Raw genomic sequence first — 18,768 nt, forward strand, 5'->3', positions numbered from 1 at the left:
GACTTATATGTGTTTAGCATTTTCGATTGCTAGACTTGAGTTTGGACTAAGTTTAGTAGTTGTGCAGAGCAAATTTTTAATCTTATGCTTCTCTTGATGCTTTGACATGAAATATTTTAAGCAAGCTAGCATTCCTTAAGATGAAATTTGGTAATTTTATGAATCATGTAGACTATAAAATGCTATATTCTTGATTACCATATTTGTAATTGCTTTAGCTTAGTCAATGCTTGTGTTAAGGCTTGTTTGATAAATATCTTGCTCCAGACTTCTTGGTTCAAGTCAGTGGATTGGGCAATATTGCACTATATTTTCTATCTTTATCAAATGTTTAGCTCGTAATAGAATATTGGGGAACATGTGTTCCTTGTGTCGCAAAGATACTACTTGACTTGATCATATGGAAACTTGATTGTTTTTGAAAATGTGAATAATTTTATAAAATCAAGTATCTTGTGCTAAAATATGATCCAATACAATTGTCGTGATGTTTTGTCCTTGATGTTTGAATTGCGAAAAGGGGAGAAATAAATGAAAAAGGGGAGAAATAAAAAATTTGCACCAAATCAAAGAAAAATCTTGCATCAATGAAAAATGTGCATTCATCAAGGAGGAGCATTTGATTTTGTATTTTTGAGTTGTTATTGCTCTTTTGAGGTTTTTGAATTGTCTTTGCCTCTCTTAGATGTTATACAACATTTCTTATGCCAAGTGACATGTTTTTGCTCTTTCTTGAGTTTTTGTTACTTGGGTGAGCCTATCTTGTTCAAAGCAAAATCTTTATGCTTTGAGGTGTTGTCAATACACTTATCAAGGGGGAGATTAAGAAACCAAGTTGAAATATATCTTGGTTTATATGTGATGAGTGATTGACAAGGTTGTCGATTTGGTCTGTCGAGTTTTGGTTTGAGCACTTTGATTATGGACTAACTGGAGTTGGAGTTGGAGAAATATGTTTGCTTATCTCATAGTGTTCAGTGATGGATGCAACTTGGTGATTGACGACGTGTGATTAAGGCTAAGTGAGTGCTTGGTGCTGGACGATCAAGGAGACCAGACAGAGTCAAGGGTGATCCTAGCTATACACATGGAGGTCAAGCAAAGCATAAAACGGAGGATGAAGATGATGTGTTGACAAAGTCAAGCGAAAGGGGTGCCGATGCAAGTGACAATGCGACCCGAGGGATCGGGAGCGGGAGAAACTTATCGGCGGTCAGGATCGCAAGATGTAGTATACGTGTCGATATCGGAGCACTTGCTTAAGGTATAAGGAAGTGACGAGATACTCTTTGAGAAGTGTGTAGAGGGTTTCACAGTTGAGCCTCAAAACCGTGGGAGGATTAGAGGAGTATGCGGCACAATCGCGAAGCTCAATCATGAAGGTGCTGCGACAGTTCAATGGACGCGCAAGAAAAGGACCAAAATGCCATCGGTGGTGAAGGGATCGGTGATGTCCTAAGAGGGGGGTGAATTAGGACACTTAGTACTATTTTAGCTCTAAAAACTATACAAGATAAATCTATATCAAATTATATTTAGATATGCTCTAGGTTTATCTAGTATATCTACTCTATCGATCAAAACACTTGCAACCTATCTAAGAAGATAAATTGCAAAAATTTAAATGCGGAAACGTAAATAAGGTAAAGAGAGTAAACTCAACACAATGGTTTTTTTCCGTGATATCAATGGCATTAATGCCACGCTTAGTTCACATTGAAGCTCCACAAAGGATATGCTCCCGGTCGGTACCAGGTCACGGCTCTTGAGCCACCAAGTCAAAAAGACAAGGCCTCCACCTGGATGAGCCACCAAGACAAGGTCTCACCACTAGCCTCTCTTCTGATTCTTTGCTGTCATGATCACTTCAGAGCTTGAGCCACCAAGACAAAGGTCTCCACGTCCCCGCACAATCAACTTGCTGCCGCTCCACACCAAGTCGGAGGGTCAATAAGCTTGCCGGTGAGTCACCAAGACTCCAAGGTGTCGGCGTACCGCTTGGTACAAGGTTGGATCACTCCTCGATCCACTTTCTAGGCAGCAATCACCTAGCAACTCTATCTCTCTAGGTTTATAAGCACTAATCACTCTCTAATGGTGTGCTTAATTGTCTTGAATAATCACTTTAAGCACTTTGGTGGCTTAGATGTCTTCTCAAGTGTACATGAACTTCTCTGGATTTTAGCCCTTCAAATGGCCGAGTGGAGGGGTAATTATAGCCTCAAACTCGTGCACTAGCCGTTAACCTAATGGATCTGAAAAATTGTTAACACCAGATAATTTTGTGTGAACAATAGTACTAACACCGGATCATCCAGTGAGTAACTCTCACAAACTAGCTGTTGGAACCCCACTAAAGTTTCTGTGAACACCGGACACTCTGGTGTATATTTCATCTTTATCACTGGACTATTCGGTGAGTTATCCTGAGTAATCCAAATATTTTCTTCTTCTCTGTGTAAATTGCTCTAGTGCTCACCACTTCATCACTGGACTATCCGGTGAGTTGTCTTTAGCCAACCGAGCCAATGCAAACTTCTTTGGAAATAATGCTCCGGTGTTACACTGCCTTCATCACCAGACCATCCGTTGGGTTGAACTTCGTTCTGCTTCTTTGCATTGTTCATTATCCAGTGTATTGTTCGGTGTTCATTCCATTCGCACCGGACCATCCGATGGATCGAACCTTCGATTTTCAGCGGCTGCATCCTTCTATGGTAATAATGCTCCGGTGCATTAATCCTTCTCAACACCGGACCATCTGGTGGGTTGAGCCTTTTCTTCTTTTCTCTGAAAATGCTCCGATGCAACTTCCACTGATCACCGGACTATCTGGTGAGATATATTCTTCACCTCAACACCTTCTCTGAAAGAATTGCTCTAGTGAGTACTCTGCTCAAACACCGGACCTTCCGGTGAGATTTTCATGCCTCTCTTCCATTTGACAAATATACTCCGATGAGTTCAAACACCTGGAGCACCGGACTATCTGGTGAGGTAAATCTTCCTAGGACTTCTCCAATTCAGTCCAAATTTATCCCGGCTACTATGATTTCTTCATGTATTGCATCCATGAGACCTACTAACATATATTCTTGACAAACATATTAGTCTCATTAACTATATTATCATTGATCATCAAAATCACAATCATGACCTAATGAAGCCATTTTAGCTAAAGTTAGTAGGTAGGAGTGTATTATAAAAGAGAGGTATTTTGTTAATAAGCTAGAAAACCTAGGGCATTGAGCCCCTTGTACCACCCATTTGAGCCTCTTATGCCTATAAATAGAGGGGGTATAGTTATGAGAGAGTTTGAACCAGCCACTTGAGCTACTTGTGGTACGCATTTGAGAGCTTAGTGTTAGGGTTTTAGAACAGAGTAAGATAAGTGCTTAACTTATATAATATATGAGAGTTTTTGAGGAAAAAATTATTGTAATCCGTCTAAAATAGGATTGACTGTTTTGAGTAATGAAATTTATATTTTCGCATATATTTGAATTTCCCTCATTCTATTCTCTCTATTGGTTCTTTTGCATATTTTTTTTCGGTTGTAATTTTCTTTTTCTTTTTGAGCTGTACTCTTTCCAGCTTTGTGAATTGAATCTTCTTATTGCTAGGAGCATAAAATGCGTGTATAATAGTACAAATTTAAGTCTCGTATTCACTTGCATCTAATTCACCAACTTGAGAGTTTCTTCACCTGGTGACCATCTTATTTGGTTTCAAGTTTTTCTTTACAGGTTGCTTGTCTTTGTGGTGATGACTCATGGATTAGTGCTCTATGAAACCTAAGGTTCATATTTCATCCACGAGAGCCACGGCTTTTTCAAGTTTTGTTTCTTTCTCTTGTTTCTCTCTATTTACTTCCGCTTGTCCATTTTAAGGAGCGTTAGGTGAAAAATAAGTAGACCATCTGTTTCGAAAGAAATTGAAAAGTCGCCTATTCACCCCCTCTAGTTGTCGTTCTCGATCCTACACCCTCCCTCGAGTTCCCAGCCGGATTCGCTTCCTACCGACAGAATCGAGCTCGGCGACCATCTTCCCTGCCTTGGACCACCGTCCTTTGCGCCTCACTGTCGACCTACCGCTCTAGCCCTTATCCAAGCCAAAGAGATCCATGGTGAGCTTTCCCTTTGCCTAAGGATCCTCATGCGTGTCCTCATTCAGCTCAGACCCATCACCAACCCCGCCTTCGCCGTGTTACCACTGGCGAAGCTCTCCTGAGCCGTCAATGGCCGTCGATGCTTTTTCTCGTCGCTGGACATGCTCTCCTCTCTGCATGTCGCCGTCAAGATACCAAATCGGTTCCCCATTGTGTGCTAGTGCTCCTAGTACCCTTCCCTAGTTCAGCCCTCCGATCAACCGTCAGTCAATATCACCCCTCTCACTCCTTTTTCGATTTTTACTAGAGTCAAAATATTTAATCGGTCCATTGAGTCTCGACCCCGTAGATCCAGAGAGATTACGTAGATCTAGTGTTCCTAATTAACTCGGTTTGACAAATTAATAGTTTAAAAATATATTTTAAAAATATTTATACATAAATAACACAGCAGGATAAGTTTTAGAAAAAACTACTGCATTTTACTTTTTTATTTAGAAGTAGGCCAGTCTTAACCACTAACCAGTCACAATCGTCGTCAATACTCAGTCACCAGCTTTCTCTGGCTTCAAGCTCCTCGACCCACATGCATGGCCCGGGACCCCCCCTCACACACGCAACGCAACCACACTCGTCAGATACAAAAGCCCACTGCACTCTGCCACCCTGCATTTCCATTGCCACGACTGATTGACGCCTGATCGTTGATGGACCGAGTGACTCCCGATTGATGGAAGAACCGGCCTGACACCGATTGACACGTCCTGATCGTATCTTTCCATCGATCTCGCGCTCGTTCTGATCCGATCTCCCGCATGAGTTCTCTCGCGCCGTGCCCATACTCCTCCCCTGCCGCTTCCTTCCCGTTATAACCCGGCCGGTAGAGATGCACGGCGTCGTCTCGGTAGCCTAGCTCACACCCAGTCATCCACGGTGCACGGCGCAGCAGCAGCCGTCGTCTTCGTCGTCACCTTGCCAGCGCTTCGCTCCCTGTCGCCGTCCTCCGATGCATCACCCTTCGCACATCTTCAGGTAAGTAGGCTCCACGTGGTGGCACGTAGCATCCAAAAACAGTGGCAACCACCCCTTCGGCCTCCTACTCCTGCGTGGTTCTCTAGTGGCGCGAGCCTTCGTTCTCTTGGATCGGCGCGTCCAGCTCGCTAACGCTTTATTGCCTTGCTCGGGCGTCTCTTGCGCCGCGGCGCGGTGCAGCTGCAGGGCGGAGCAGGGCGCGGGTGGATACCACCACGTCGGGGACGGCGCCCTCCCTCTCCCTCCCGACCTCCCGCGCAGTAACGCCCTTCTTTATTTCCTTCGCCTTTTGTTCGTATCTTGGATGTGTGTATGTGTGTTTTCTGATGGTTCTTGCTTTCGATGTGAAGGCCCCAACCCCAGCTCCAAGTCCTCCAGCAACCTCACCGTCGCCACCTTCGTCCAGCCGCACGCCGCCGCGGTGAGTTCACTGGGGTGTTCCTTGTGACGATTCTTGCGGCTTATTTGTGTGTGGTTGTGATGGAGGTTGTCTCGATGCAGTATGGAGGAGTAGCGGCTTCTCTGGGCATGGTGGCGCCGGGGATGGCAACGGACGCCGGCCGGTTCTGCCTGCCGTGGGCGGCGGCCGCGGCCGCGGCGCAGTTCGAGAACTGGGGCGACTCTGGCATCGTCGTCACGAGCCCGCTCACCGACACGGCCTCCACCGACGTCGACGACAGCGGCGACAAGCACCAGGCCCAAATGGTGCGCCGAGCTCTTGCTTGCTTGTTCCTCTGTTCTTGTTCTTGCCATGAAGCGTATGTGCCTTATATGTTGTGATTGCGCTGACGAAGGGTGGAGCCATCACGCAGCGTGTCGCCGGATATGAGGATTCGTTGGCGGCGTCCAAGGAACGACCAGGGGATCAAAAGGTACTCAATGGAATGCAATGGGGAAGAATTCACATTACCTAGGCTGCAAATGTGATTGTATGATGTGTAATTGTTGACAAGTGCTGGTGCTTGTGGTTTGCGTTGTCATGGCAGGCGCAGAGGAGGCTTGCGCAGAACCGCGAGGCAGCCCGGAAAAGCCGGATGAGGAAGAAGGTGATCTTTGTACATTCCATTTTGTTTCTTTGAGTGCGGTGTGCTTAATTTGTTCTCGAGAGGACTTAGGCAATTGGCATGGCCACTTCCATTCTAAGAAGTGTTGCTTGTTTGCTAGCTTTTTCTTTGTTATGCAGTGACTCAATCTTGTGCTCCTCTTGTAAACTAAAGAGAGGACAACAAAAATGCTGCTAGAGCATTTTTCCTTCCCTCTTAAGGATATCAGAGCATTGTTTTGACTTCAGGGAGAGACTGTAATTTTTTTTTTTGTTACAATGGGTGTGGAGGCATGTAGTGCATGATTTTTTACTCAAAGAGGGTTAAGGAGGTAGCATTTCCTGGTGAATTTTGTGGCCATAGTTCAGTTAACGTTTCATATCTGTGGTCTTATTGGGTATGTGTTATTTTAGGAAACGTTTTTTTTCGGAAACTGTTATTTTTTCGCCATATTAAACAATGAAATTTGTTTCGTTGTGTAGTGTCTTGGCTTCACTACGTTTTGTTCACAGTTTAGAATATCATGTTTCCTCTGTTGCCACTTGCACTTACATATTCAGGACATGACACCCTTGAGCATTGCAAAAAATTTTGTTTTGAAGGCATACATTGAGCAGTTGGAGAGCAGCCGGTCCAAGCTGGCGCATCTTGAGCAAGAGCTGCGGAGGGCAAGGCAGCAGGTAAGCTCCTGTGATTTTTGGTAGGAAAATCCCTTTTGTAGCGAATAATTGGTCAGCTGAATAGCTGATTGTTTACTGGCTTTGGTATCTGTTACAGGGGATGTTCATTGCAAGTGGATGCTCAGGCGATCACCGATACTCGACTGGAGGAAATGATCTATACATTGCTCAACTTTTCATTTCATCGTGGCATCTGTGCGACTTGTTCGCAAATATCATGAATAACTAACTGGATATACTCCTGTTTTTTCAGGTGTATTGGCGTTCGATCTGGAGTACGCTCGGTGGCTTGATGACCACCAGCGTCTCATCAACGACCTCCGGATGGCCACGAACGCGCAGATCGGTGACGACGACCTGTGCGTCCTGGTGGACGCCGTGATAGTGCACTACGACCAGGTGTTCCGGCTGAAGAGCCTGGCGACGAAGACGGATGTGTTCCACGTCCTGTCGGGCATGTGGCTGAGCCCCGGCGAGCGGTTGTTCATGTGGCTGGGCGGGTTCCGGTCGTCGGAGCTGCTCAAGGTCGTGGCGAGCCACCTGGAGCCGCTGACGGATCATCAGCTGGTCGGCATCTGCAACCTGCAGCAGTCGTCGCAGCAGGCCGAGGACGCGCTGTCGCAGGGGATGGAGGCCCTGCAGCAGACGCTTGCGGAGACGCTTAGTTCCGCCGCCACGGCGGTCGGGCCTTCGTCGCCTGCGGACAACATCACCAACTACATGGGCCAGATGGCCATGGCGATGGCCAAGCTCGCCACGCTCGAGAACTTCCTCCGTCAGGTACGTACGCAGCAAGCGCACGCCGTGCTCACAGTCCGATGTCGCCCCCATCGATCGGTGGAACGTTGACAGTTCATCGCGTTTTGCATTCGCAGGCAGACCTGCTGCGGCAGCAGACGCTGCAGCAGATGCACCGGACCCTGACCACCCGGCAGACGGCGCGCGCGCTGCTTGTCATCAGCGACTACTTCTCGCGGCTCCGGGCGTTGAGCTCCCTGTGGCTGACGAGGCCGAGGGATTGACTATTTCACGTGCGTGAGACCTCAGTCTCACCCTGGGCGAGAACATGTGGATTTCTGTGATTGAGAGCTGCATTTCATTGTGCAGTCACGGATACTGTTGTCCTTGCCAACTGAAGTTCAGCAACTACTAGTCTAGTGTAACCGTAGGAAGTTCAGAGTCAGAACTCGTGCGAATGGAGATTTTGTATATCCCTTCGAAATTCTACCGTGTCGATCCACCGTGCAAGAATGATAGTATCTCGTAGTGTATGTGCCCCTGTACGCGCAGAGGTTTGTCCAATTCTTGGCCGCGGCTCAGCGGCTGCAAACAGCTACCTGCAGCTGCAGGCTGCAGAGGCACCAGTGATGCCTCATCATGGCCGACGATGCTGCCCGGCCCCGTTCGCGCGCGGCGGGAGCATGATAAAGAGGCCGTGGGGACGGCTTGAGGGGCGGGCGTCTCGGCCGGAGATGCGCCCCGCGGGGCTGGGTGGCGGCCTTGCGCCGAGGAATCAAGCGTGACGACGCGCTGGGACCGGCAATCATGCGCCTTGCGCGGCCGGCGTGCTCACGACTGCCTGATTGGCTACTGACGAGTGATCGGTCACTGGTTCACTGCCGCTGGAGACCGTGGGTGACTGCCTGCCTCACGGATTGGATTGTGACGCATCTTTCCGCTCCTGATGGTAACGTGTAGGAATTATCCGTGTGCCCGTGGATAAGAAAGCCGATAGGTACGGATTTGGATTTCAACGTTTTTTTATAGGTACGGGTACGGGTTTGATCATAAATTTGATGGGTAAAAATTTATGGACAAGAAAAATACATACCCGAAAACCCGTTCTAATTATCTTATATATAAAATCATCATTAGATATATAAACTCGCTCTAATTACTTATAAACATAATCTAATTACTCACAAACCCGCTCGGCACGGGTAACATTTCTTACCCGTGATAGGTAACAGACGTGGGCACGTGTTTAGAAATCCACTCACGGATACGAATCTAGACATCATCTATCTATACGTATTTTATCCGTTGCCATCTCTCCTGCTGGCAGTAGTTGGGAACGCAGGCCTAGCTAGTTTTGGGAAAGGAATTTTGGTTGGTTTCCGTTCATATCGTACAAAAATGCGGTGGCATCATGATCTTTTAAATTGTATGATGCTACACCCAATGGCCGCTGATTTTACCCAGCATCGTGATCCTGACAAATCTGCACATTAGAAATTATAGAAATCTTATCAATCCATTGAAGAGTATCTGTGCTTAGCAAGTGATGTCATGTTTAAGTAAAAAGTGGCAGTTGATAGTTTTCTTAATAAAATAAAAACGGCAGTTGAAAGTGACACGTCTGGTAGATGAAAATTATAAGAGCACTAGCGGATTTTTTTACTAATATTGTTTTGTAGGGAAATTACAGAAATATTATATAAATTTGAAAAATTACAAAAATAACCTCCTATCGCTCATCCAAAGAGCCAAATCTATTTTTTGCACTTTTAAAGTGTAAAAATATTTTTTATATCAAAATAGCAAAAATTCTAGTTTTGGCTCTTTAGATGAGCAAAACTCTAGATTTCGTTTCACGAGTAAGCGAAAATACCTTTTCTGGTGTCAGTAGTGCGAATCCAAGTTTTCACACGCTGGGAGAGCAAAAATTGCCCACTGATGGCATGTGTGTGCGCACCTCGTCTTTAATCCGCCTGTCGGTTCCGACTTACCACGAGTAGGCATTTGGCCGACTTGGGAGAGGAGAGGAAGGAGAAAGAAGAGGGAAGAAGAAGAGAGGAGAGAAGGAGGAGAGGAAAGGGTAGGAAGGAGGTAGAAGGGAGAAGGAAGGAGGAAGGTAAAAGAAAATTTTAGTATATTTTTGTTAGTTTAGGTTATATAATATTAATTAGATATTTGCTTGTTTTAGATGTATGTAGCAATATTTGTTAATTTTAGAAGTATGTAGAAATAATTTGTATTAGGATAATTGAGTAGGAGAACAAATTTAGATGTATATATAAATTATGTAGAAATATTTGTTAGTTTTAGATGTATGTAGAAATAATTTAGATATACGTAGGATGCAATATTTACTTTAGGAAAAAATGAGTGGGGATAGAAATTCTAGATTAAGTTTTGTTATCATGTAGATGTACAATTTAATTTACAATATTTGTTGTATGTTATAAATATTGAATTTTGAATTTATAGAATATTTGTACTGATATAGTCTTAGTCGCAATAAATTTTAATTTAGTCTAAGAATATTTTTTAGTTTGTTGTAAATTATGTCATATCACAGATATGTGAAACGTTATAAGCCTTAGAAATTTGTAAGTAAAATTTATTTGTTTTCTTTATAATATTCTTTTAGATTTAGAAAATTTTAGTAGTCTCTTGTTATGCATCTATGTAGTACAACTGAAATTAGGTTTAGAAGAATTTAATTTGTAATTAACGGGAAGATAAGTTGATAAATTTTTTATGTCGCAGTTATATCAAACCCTATAAGTTTTAGAGTTTTCTATGAAAATAGTTAAATTTGGAATAGCCCATCTGGTGTTGATTTGAACAATTTTCTGTTTACCCTTATTGAGCATCCAAACCCTGAGGATACAAGAATGAAGGAGATGATAATGTGGTTCACCTGATATTTTTAGTTGGACCCTGATATTTATTCTGTTACGGTACAATGCATATGGACTCGTACTTTCGATCTAGTTTTTTGGAGTTAAAGCCAGAGTGTCTGACGAATAATTGGTTGAAATGGTGTAGGCAGCATGAGGCTGAGTATAATATGCTAGTGCAAGCATGTCTAAGAGAAGTGTATGACAGTAGCAGTGCATCGACACTGGTAGAAGAAGAGGATAGGCAGGAGCACACATTGTCGAGTGAGGATAGGCAGGCTGGACATGTTGAGGGTTAGGTTGACACAGGGGAGGAAATTGAAGAAACTGTTGTTGAGGTTGAGAATATAGATCGTAACACAATCCATGAGGAAGAAGGTTTAATGCAATCTGTAAATATAGGGGGAGATGATAATGATGATGATGATGATGATGATGCTGCTGCTGATGATAATGAATTCTGTAGTACTGACATTCCAGATCAATGGAACTGGCCTGACAATGCGAGGATTCAAGTTATGGAGAACTATGATTCCACTTGGGAGTATAGTTCATCTCAATCAGGTCTTCCCCAATTTGTCTGAAATGAAGGATGCAGTGACACAGTGTGTAGTGACATTACGCAGTGAGGTCTGAGTTACTATCTTGAGCCCAGAAAAGTACAGTGTCGAGTGCCAAACTCCTAGATGCATCTTTTATGTTCATGCATATAAGCCAAAGCATTCGATCCAATGGGTAGCATCTAAAGTGGTTCAACACAGTTGTAGGCTACACAATGTAGGTCAAAAGCACTGCAACATCACTGCTGCACTAGTTGCAAATGAATTGTTCATTGAGATTATTCAGACGCGGGACATGGAATGCTCGTTCATCAACGTGATAGTTCAAATATAAGATTACCTATTGAAAGGCTTGACATGCTAAGCAGTTCGATGGGTATATGGTTAGTGTCTTATATTAACGTACTATGTTATAAACTTTTTGTGACCTTCATGTGTAATCAATGTGATGATTAGTGTCTTATATTAAAGTACTATGTTGGTTTTCCTTCTTGGTGCACAATCGAAAAGAGGCACAATTGTTTCCAACATAGGAAAAGCATTACTCCTATGATACATATGGGAAATGTTACGTGATAGGTAAATCCCAGCTACTGCTAGTACATATTGAGATTCACACATTTAGGAGATGATAACACAGTACAAGTCAAATATGCCATTGTCTCTATTTAATTCGAGGCTAGGATATGTTTGAGTAGAAAATCGATTGCGTATTGTTTATATAGAAGAAGTCCCAGTGGTGGCAGTAGTGGATATATGTGGCAGCACTGAAAAGCCTATTGACTAGACTACACCGTCCTATTAGGGGTATCACTGAAAAGTCTATTCGTTAGACTATGTCGGCCTATTAGGGGTAGCACTGAAAAGTCTATTCACTAAATGTTATGCGCAAAGAGCAATTACTCGGTTCGTGTACCATTGCTGGGAAACTCCACGACCATGATTGGAAACTGCGCGACTGTGACTCGATTCCAACACATGGCTAGATTCCCTAAGATCTCTAACACATGCCACAACTACCTACTCTATATAAGGGTAACTATCGGAGGGTGAACTCTTATCGCAGGGATCCTGGGGGACCCCTTTTTAGAGATTCGGCCGGGGGGATGATCCTGAATATGTTCGCCTAAGAAATAAATGGGTATGAATGCGATGGCCGGTGGTGCGGAATGATCTAATACGGAAAGGAGTAAATGCACTGGTGTTTAGACAGGTTCGGGCCGCACGAAGGCGTAACACCCTACTCCTGTATGGATACTATAAATGTCCTGAGGAAGTCCCTCAAGGATGTTGCTGGTTACAATAATGTTGGTCTATCTTAGAGCCTGGGGCTCTTTGTTCTTCAGCCTGTCTCGTGTTGTTCACTTCTTAGCCGTTGTTTCTCTGGTGCTGTGTTTTTCCACACTACTGAGCTCTCTTCTTTCTCTTTTGGCCTGACCTTTCCTTCTGTGCCGCCGGTTGCTTTAAATACCCGTCGGCAGTAGCGTGCCCCGAACGGGAGGGGGAGCACGAGTTCTGAGACACCATAAATGGAAAGTGTGTCATCATTTTCTCTGGGCGAAGTGACCGGGGGTGGAAAATGTGTCGCACGCTCGGTCATTCGTCACCATAAATGCACTGGCAACGGGCGCCGTGGAGATGGCCCATCGGGCAGCCGCAGAGCGGCCCGGCGTGCCCGCCCTGTCTTGTTCCCCTGCCACAGCAGCGCGGCAGATGGAACGTCTCGGCCCTTACAACGTTATCCCAAGACGGGCCGGATGGCACGGGATGGGACCCGTGCAATTAATAACCCCACGCCCCTCTGCCAGAACGTGGCAGGAACTGACGCTGAGCGCGGCGGGAGCAGTTGGAGGTGACAGGCCACGCACGCTCTTTAAATGCGGCCTTGGGCCTTTGACTGGCTGGCAACTCATCGGTGGGCCCCTCGGGGGCCACTGCCAAGGGGCTCCCTGGGTCGTCGGGGTACCGAGTGCTCGGGGGTCGCGGTTCGCCTCCCTGAGCACTCTCTCCCGAGAATGTCCTTTCTTGTCGTCGGGGTACCGAGTGCTCGGGGGTACTGTTCACCTCCCCGAGCACTCTCTCCCGGGCACACTTGTACGGATCCTCGGGGAACCGAGTGCTTGGGGGCTGCTGCACGCAGCCCCGAGCACTCTCTCCCGGAACTTCCTTCGGTGGGTCCTCGGGATGCTTGGGTGCCCAGGGGGCCACCGCTAGCGACCCCGGGCATGTTTCTCCCGGTACTTAGCTTTCTTGGTCATCGGGAGACTTGGGTGCTCAGAGGTCACCGTACACCTTCCCGAGTACTTTTTTCCCGGTACTTAGATTTCGTGGATCATCGGGGAACTGGGGTACTTCGGGGGCCACCGACTGTGGCCCCGAGCGCCCTCTCCCAGGACTCGATCTTTTTCACCTTGCGGGAGAGACTCCGCGGGATGGTGCCATGTGGCGGATTGCTGGCTTGGCCTCGGGATTCGGGGACCCCCGGTTCCTGATACACCGACAGCAGCTCCCGGGCCCATTGGCAGGCAATGGCCCAGAGACTACGGATGGGCCCTTCGTCGCCAACGAGGCCGAAGCCGGTACGGATGCCACGTGGTGAGCTTTCAGATGGTGGTCCCTCCGGTCCGAGCCTTTGGTACGGCCCAATCGGGGAGCCGAACGGACGCGCACCCAAACGACTCCTGAGGCGTGTGACAACGGGATGGGCGACGCGTGATAACGAGCCAAGCGGCACGCGTGGCAACCGCACAAATCGAGGAAAATACTCCTGGCAACTGTTGACACCGCACGACCTGTGGGAGATTCGCCTGGCGGTTGCGCTGATCGAGGAAACCGTCCCGTCGAGCGCGCCGCGGCAGGCGACGTTTGAATTCCCCTGGGGTATAAAAGGAGGAGGGGAGCGAACCGCCCCCCTCTTTACGCCATATGAGCCCTAGACTTTCCTTAGGTGATCAGAGCACCTTTCTTCCCCCACCGTCCAGATCATCCCCCACCCTGACGAGATGTCAAGAGCAGGAGGAAGCCGCCGCGATAGGACTCCCGATGGCGTGCTGCCGGAGTCCCGCCTGGTGAACGAGGAGGCGCCGGACAGGGTTCGGAACCTGATGGTCCCCGAGGGCCAGCGGGGGGCCTCGGTGGTGACGCCGGCGAGCTTCCCGCCAGTGACAAACCGTCCGGGGCGCATTGTCCTCTTGACTTCCTTCGTGGCGGCCGGGCTGGTGCCGCCATTTTCAACGTTCTTTCTTCAGATCCTGGAGACGTTCGGGATCCAGTTGGTGCATCTCAGCTCCAACTCCGTCATCATCCTGGCGGTCTTCTCCCACCTCTGTGAGATGTTCATGGGGGTGCCGCCATCGGTGACGCTCTTCCGGCACATCTTCGTGCTGCGGTCGCCCGGGAAGAAGAGGGGCCTCTCCACCGCGGACGTCACCGGCTGCTGCAACTTCCGACTGCGGGACGGCCTGGGGGAGCAATACATTCCCCAGCTGCTGCGAAGCAACTGGGAGGACTGGTGGCGTGACTGGTTCTACGTCAACGTCAGCCCCCCTGACCGTCTGACTCTGCCGGAGATGGCGGCGGAACCCTAGAAGGCAACCTGGGAGGTGCCGCCGCAGATGGACGCGCGGATGGCGCCGATCCTGGAGCGCATCGACTTCCTACGCCAGGTCGGGCTTACTTCGGTAATGGTGGTGGCGGACTACTTGCGCCGTCGCCTGGCGCCCCTGCGGGAACGGGCCCGGCCCTGCTGGTTTTACACCGGCCCCCAGGACATCACCCGGACCCAGATCGGCGAAGAGTGGGACCTGGGTAGGCCTGCGCTGAGGGCCTGCTCCGGGTGGTGATCGGCGTGGATGACCTGAGCCGGGCGGAGCTCCCGTGGAAGGAGATGGCGCTCTGCGCCAATCCTGACCGGGTGGCGCTGCAGGCGAAGCTGCCGGAGTTTGACGCCCAAGGGCTGGTCGACAGGCCAGGGTGCCGAAATCCCGGTGCCATTCAGATCCTCGGGGCGGACGAGGCGACCGGCGAGGAGGCCGCAAGTGATACGGCGCAGACCGGTGGCCCGGGCGCCGCAGGCGGCGAGCCGCAGGCCAGCGGTGGGGCTGCTGCGGGCAGCAGCTGCCAAGCCAGAGAAGGAGGCGCCGCCAACAGCGGGGCGGCGATAGCGCCGGGGGACAGAGGGAAGTGCCCCCGGACTTTCGTTCCTGTGCCGGCGTCCCCGTCGCTGCCATCGCCTGGCGAGGAGGGAGGCCAGGGCGGTCAGTCGTCCAGCGCGAGGCCGTCGGCGGGGGCGGCATCTGCAGTTCTGGAACCAGACTTTGATCTGCTTGGGATTGGTCTGGAGCCCGGAGACCTCACGGTGGCCCCGCAGAGCCCCCCGCTGAAGAGGAGGAGGGAGGACTCCAGGCCCACGCCATCGGACCCGGGGTACAGGATCCCGGCATCGAGATGGCAATACAGAGGACCCAAATTTGCGTAAGTTTTCCCCCCTTTCTTCGTGAGCACACTTCGCCCAGAGCGGCTTTGGAGACTAACCTTCGTTTTTCTTATACAGGCCGCCGGCGGAGGCGCCGAGGCCGGTTCCAGCCCCCGAGCCGAGCGCGCCTGAGCCAAGCACGCCGACGGAGCCGGAGCCACCGAGCGCGCCGGCCGAGACAGAAACACAGGCACCGCCCAGCCCCGAGTGGGTGGCACCGGCCGTGCCAGAGCAGCCGGCGCCGGCTGAGTCCGCCCCAAGCGCGTCGAGCGTCGGGCGGTCAACCTCGTCGTGGGTGGTGCCTGCATGGTAATTTCTGTGGACCTCGAGCCCCTCGGAGGAGGCTCGCAGGGGACCCAGCGCCCAGCCGTCGCCCAGCCAGCCCGCCGACCCCCTCCTAGTCGTGCTGGGAAGCGCCCAGGAGGTGATCGAGCGGCTGGAGGTGGCCGTGGCGGGGGAGATGACGCAGCTTGAGGCGGACCGCGCCACCCTTGCTGCGAAGAGGGCACGGCTTGTCGCAGGCTGGCGCCTTTTTGAGGCCCGCGTTGTCGCAGCACGCGCCGCTAACGAGGGCGAGCGGCGCGCCCTGGTGGAGGAGCAGAAGGCCCTAGAGGGCACCCGCGCAGAAGCCACCCGGGAACGGGAAGAAGCCGCCCGCCTGGCCGAGGCGCTCACCAGGGAGAGGCAGGCGCAGGCGTGGGAGGAGACGGTTCTGGCCCACGAGAGGGCGGCGGAAGCCTCCCAAGCTGAATTGGCCCGCCTGAAAGGCGAGGCTGACCAGGTCCGCGCCGACCTCCAACACCAGGAGGAGGAACTCCAGAGTCGGGAGGAGGACGTTGCGATCAGGGAGACCGACGTCGGCATCACGACGGCGGACCTGGAAGCCCGGGAGGAGCTGCTGATTCTCCGGGAGACGGAGGCCACTGAGGTGGTGCTGGCCGCGGCCGCTCGGGAGGAGCGGGCCGCCAAGTGGGAGTCCGAGCTGACCGCCCGCGAGCGGGCCCTCTCCGCCCTTGCGGAGCGGGTGAAGCAGGCTGAAGCCCAGGCGTCCGGCGCGGTCGTGGGACAGGGCTTCAAGGAGCGGCTGCGGCGCGCGACGGAGGAGCTCGAAGCTGCCGAGACCGAACGGGCCAATGTGAAGCGGATGATGGAAGACATCCTCCGGCAGATGCAGAGGTCCGTGAGGGTGGCTGGGCTCGGGCGAGTCGACGTGGAGGTGAAGGGGACTAGCCTCGACCGGGTTGCCCTTGGCTTTCAGAGGATTAGCCAGCGCCTCGAGGCGCTGCCCCAGGCTATCCAGGAACTCGCTGCCCGGGAAGGACATGGTTTGGCCCAGGCAGTGGCCTAACATGTCCTGGCCTGCTACCGAAGCCGAGACCCGAACTTCCCGCTGGAACCAGCTCGGGAAGGGGTGGTTGAAGCCGAGGAGGAGGCTGCCCGGGAGGCAATTCGGGGCGCCGCCGCCGAGGTGGAGGCCTGCTTTACGCGAGAGGCACCGCCGACTCCAGACCCGGGGAGCAGCGGCGAGGGCTCCGACTTAGAGTACGCTTTTGTAGTTTTTCTTTTTCCTTGTCTTGATGTAAATATGGGAGTGATCCCTCAGAATAGTTGTCCTTTTTTGTGAATATAATGGGGGCCTTTCTTTGGGGTCACAACTCCAGTATCCTTCTGAGTGCTTGATGAAGCTTCTGCTGTTTTCACTTGATGCCCCGAGGAGTACTCAGTCGGACCGAGCCCGACCTTTCCTTCCCCGAGAACGAAGTCGCCCTGACCGGCCTTCTTGGCGCGTTCAGCCCCTGAGCCCTCGCGAGTCCATAACGGCTAGTCAAAAGACAAATGCACGAACTTCCTTGCTCAGGAGATAGATCGATCCAGCACGGAGCACACCTTGACCAGTGATCACTTTCCCACTTGCGACCACTCAAACAAGTAGGCTGGAGACACGTGCGGGTGGGAATGCGACCAAGAGTCCCCACGGTTTGGTGGTGCCCGGGCTAGGACGGACCGGACCGAGCACCGACAGCCCGCCCCCAGAGTCTAGGCTCCCGACTGCTCGAGCCGTGAGATAACCTGAGAACCCCAGAGGCTCGGTAGTGCTCGGGGCCTTTTAAGCGGACCGAACACCACGACCACCATGAAAGACTTCGGTCAGACATTGCCATACGCACGGTACACCTTCCTACTGTCCGTTCTGTCGTTCTAGAAAAAGTGGACACATGGCAGGGTTTTGTGCGCGAGGAGACCATCTCGCCGAACAGATTAGAGTACGAGGGCCCTCGAGGACGACTCGGGAACAAAATATTACTGAATGTAAATTCGTCTGAATCTAACCACTCATTGGACAGCTGTCAGCCTTCCGACCAACCGATCCAGGAGGGGCATGCGCTCCGAGCTCGGGGTGCCCGGGAAGCTTGGTTCCCACGGCTGGGGCGCCCGAGCAGGGGAAGGAGCAAGGAGGCCCGGATCAGGTGATCCCGACCACTCATGCCTGAGCAGTAGGACCACCCGAGGACCCTTAGGGCCGAGCTGTGACCTGGGCGCCGAGGCCTTCACGGTCGAGCTGCTTTTACTTTTGATTGTTGATCTGTGACTTGAGAAAAAATAGAGAAATTCTTTGCTTGGTGCGCTCTGTTAGTGCGGTACTCATTATAGACTGCTCTCGTTTTCGACCCGAGACCTCTTGAATGCCCAAACCGGCAGACAAGAGCAGGCAGAGGCATAACCCAAAGGTCCTATGGTTCGGTGGTGCCTGGGAATGACAGACCAGACCGAGCACCGACAGCCCGCCCCTGGGGCCTAGGCTTCGGACTACTCGAGCAGCTGGAGCGATAGGATTACCCGAGAACCCCAGGGGCTCGGTAGTGCCTGGGAGACTGTCACAACAACGAACACCACAGCCTACCACAACAGACGTAAGTCAGCGGTAACTACCCGCGCGCATACCGATCAGGATTCTTTTATCAATGGGGAAAATGAGAGAGCGAATTTTTCTCGCACAATCGAGCATCTCACCAGACAGATTAAACATATGGAATCCAGAAAAATGAAATATGACATAAGGATTGCACATTGATATACATATTGTATTGACAAATTTTTTTACAAGGTTGGGTGACTTACCCAGTTAATGGTAGCCCCCGGTCAAGTTGGGCGGGGGGAAGCCCCCGGCCTGATTGACCTGAGCCTGCAAACATGGCCATCTACGGGAAGAACTTGCGCAGGTGCTCGATGTTCCACGGGTTGGG

At 50.5% G+C, this 18,768-nt stretch overlaps 1 protein-coding gene across 1 annotated transcript; it reads left to right on the plus strand.

The window, feature by feature from the left end:
* Positions 1-4,916: 4,916 nt before the first annotated feature.
* LOC133930476 (transcription factor TGAL3-like) lies at positions 4,917-8,122 on the plus strand. The gene is made up of 10 exons (XM_062377130.1): positions 4,917-5,140; positions 5,321-5,400; positions 5,491-5,561; positions 5,642-5,845; positions 5,935-6,012; positions 6,127-6,186; positions 6,786-6,863; positions 6,961-7,010; positions 7,115-7,643; positions 7,739-8,122. Exons 1-10 carry the CDS (start codon positions 5,115-5,117, stop codon positions 7,883-7,885), a joined length of 1,323 nt encoding a protein of 440 aa, XP_062233114.1. The 5' UTR covers positions 4,917-5,114; the 3' UTR covers positions 7,886-8,122.
* The last annotated feature ends 10,646 nt before the right edge of the window (positions 8,123-18,768 follow it).

Source organism: Phragmites australis, chromosome 10 (assembly GCF_958298935.1).
Source record: "Phragmites australis chromosome 10, lpPhrAust1.1, whole genome shotgun sequence".
NCBI lineage: Eukaryota > Viridiplantae > Streptophyta > Magnoliopsida > Poales > Poaceae > Phragmites > Phragmites australis.